This window comes from Chrysochloris asiatica, unplaced genomic scaffold (genome assembly GCF_000296735.1).
Source record: "Chrysochloris asiatica unplaced genomic scaffold, ChrAsi1.0 scaffold00019, whole genome shotgun sequence".
NCBI lineage: Eukaryota > Metazoa > Chordata > Mammalia > Afrosoricida > Chrysochloridae > Chrysochloris > Chrysochloris asiatica.
The window spans coordinates 5,385,094-5,386,739 of record NW_006408537.1 but is presented as its reverse complement, the minus strand read 5'-3'; the positions used below and the strand labels follow the sequence as shown (position 1 = coordinate 5,386,739).

General features: G+C 43.2%; 1 protein-coding gene and 1 pseudogene across 1 annotated transcript in view; both read right to left on the bottom strand.

Moving 5' to 3' along the window:
* TINAG (tubulointerstitial nephritis antigen) overlaps positions 1–1,646 on the bottom strand; it is a 142,167-nt gene that overhangs the window by 77,744 nt on the left and 62,777 nt on the right. The window contains exon 8 of the mRNA XM_006835724.1: positions 985–1,030. Within this exon, the coding sequence (XP_006835787.1) occupies positions 985–1,030 (46 nt within the window). The remainder of the gene's footprint in view (positions 1–984; positions 1,031–1,646) is intronic.
* LOC102814907 lies at positions 78–831 on the bottom strand (annotated as a pseudogene).

Below are 1,646 nucleotides of genomic sequence, written 5' to 3'. Positions count from 1 at the left end.
TCAGCTTCTGGGCAGGCTGGCCTCAGGCCGAGTCAGGGTCAAGGGGAGGAGAAGCGGCAGGGCAGAACTGGGGTGCTCTATATCTTATTCAGGTCAAGCGGAGTCTGGTTGAGCACCCTTTGTGTATAGAGGTGATCCTCTTTGGTGCGTTTCAGTTTATGTAGAAGTCGTGCCATTGAGGGTGTGGTCCACTCCTCGCTAATGGTCTTGTACTTCCGTTTGGGGGCATAGAGTTCATCTTCCAAATCATCAATTGTCTTTTCCAGCTTGACTACTGATCTCTCAGCAAACTCAGCACGGGACAGCCACTGAATTTATCAGTAAGAATCTTTATCTCTTCCTCACACTTGTCTTCTTTTTGAGAGTACTTTTCTTCAGCAGCCCTCAGACACTTCAGGTTCTGGTCCATCAATCTGATCTGCTCATCCATCTCTCAGCAACGGGATTCTGCCAACTCAGCTGGCTCCTCTGTGCGTTCCAAGTCCTCTTCAATAATCACCAATTTATGAAACACCTCTTGTACTTCCGATCTGCCTCTTCCACAATGTGCTGAGCTTCCTTGAGCTAGATTTCCCGGAGTTCCATCTTTTCTTCATCTTTTAAGGCCCGGTTTTCAATAGCCTTCATACCTCTCTCGCTTTCATCAGCAACCTTCTCTGCCTCCTCCAGCTTTTGCAGGGCAGTGGCCAAGCGCTCCTAAACGCGATCCAACTCCTCTTCAACTGGCTGGATCCTAGGGTTCAAGGAGGCCACCTCCTCAGCATCATCGGCCTGCTGCTGCAGAACCTGGCTCTTGCGCTTCACCGCCTCGTTGGTGGTGATTCCTGCCATGGTGCCCACCCAGCTTTTGATCACACTCCAGTTCTTGCTTCCTCCGCTCGGCGTAGCAGCCGCTTCTTCTTAAATCACTTTTATGTGAACTAAAATTTAATGCCATTTTGAAAAGAAATTAGTAAGACGCAATCATATCTCATTCAAGCTTACCTTGAACTGGTCCATTTTGCATGATTTCTTTCATTATCTCACTTTCCTAGAAGAAAAAATATTATTGACCATCATCATTGTTAGAGCTTACTAAACCATTACCTTGGGGGAGAAAATGTTAGGTGTTACACAATCGCAATTAGTTTATACCATCCAAAATGCTGTGCTCATTTTCAATTTACTATTAAATAGGCTCTATACTATTCATATGTGAGATTGCAAAGTTACTAAAGCAAGGTACTGCTATTTCTTTTACTAACTTTTATCAGTAAATAATACTTTTGAAATGGAGAGGTAATACAATAACTATGGTCACAAAGAAAAAATAATTTCAGCTAATCTAAACTGTGTTTTAACAGTGGAAATTCATGTTAATGCTATTCTTCTGATCACAGGAGCCATCCAAGAGAATAGTTTAGTGAGGCACATTAATCTAGTTTTCTTGTTTTTGTTAAGTGCTGTCAAGTCGGTTCCAGCGCATAGTGACCTTGCTAGGGTTTCTAAGGAGGAGCTGGTGAGTTTGAACCATTGACCTTATGGTTCAAACTGACTTTGTGGTCATGTGCTTTATCCCACAGCACAATATTTCTACATTGTCACTCAGTGTGCAGTGCAGCACTCAATAGTGAGTCAAACCATTCATTTATCTATACATATAAGGC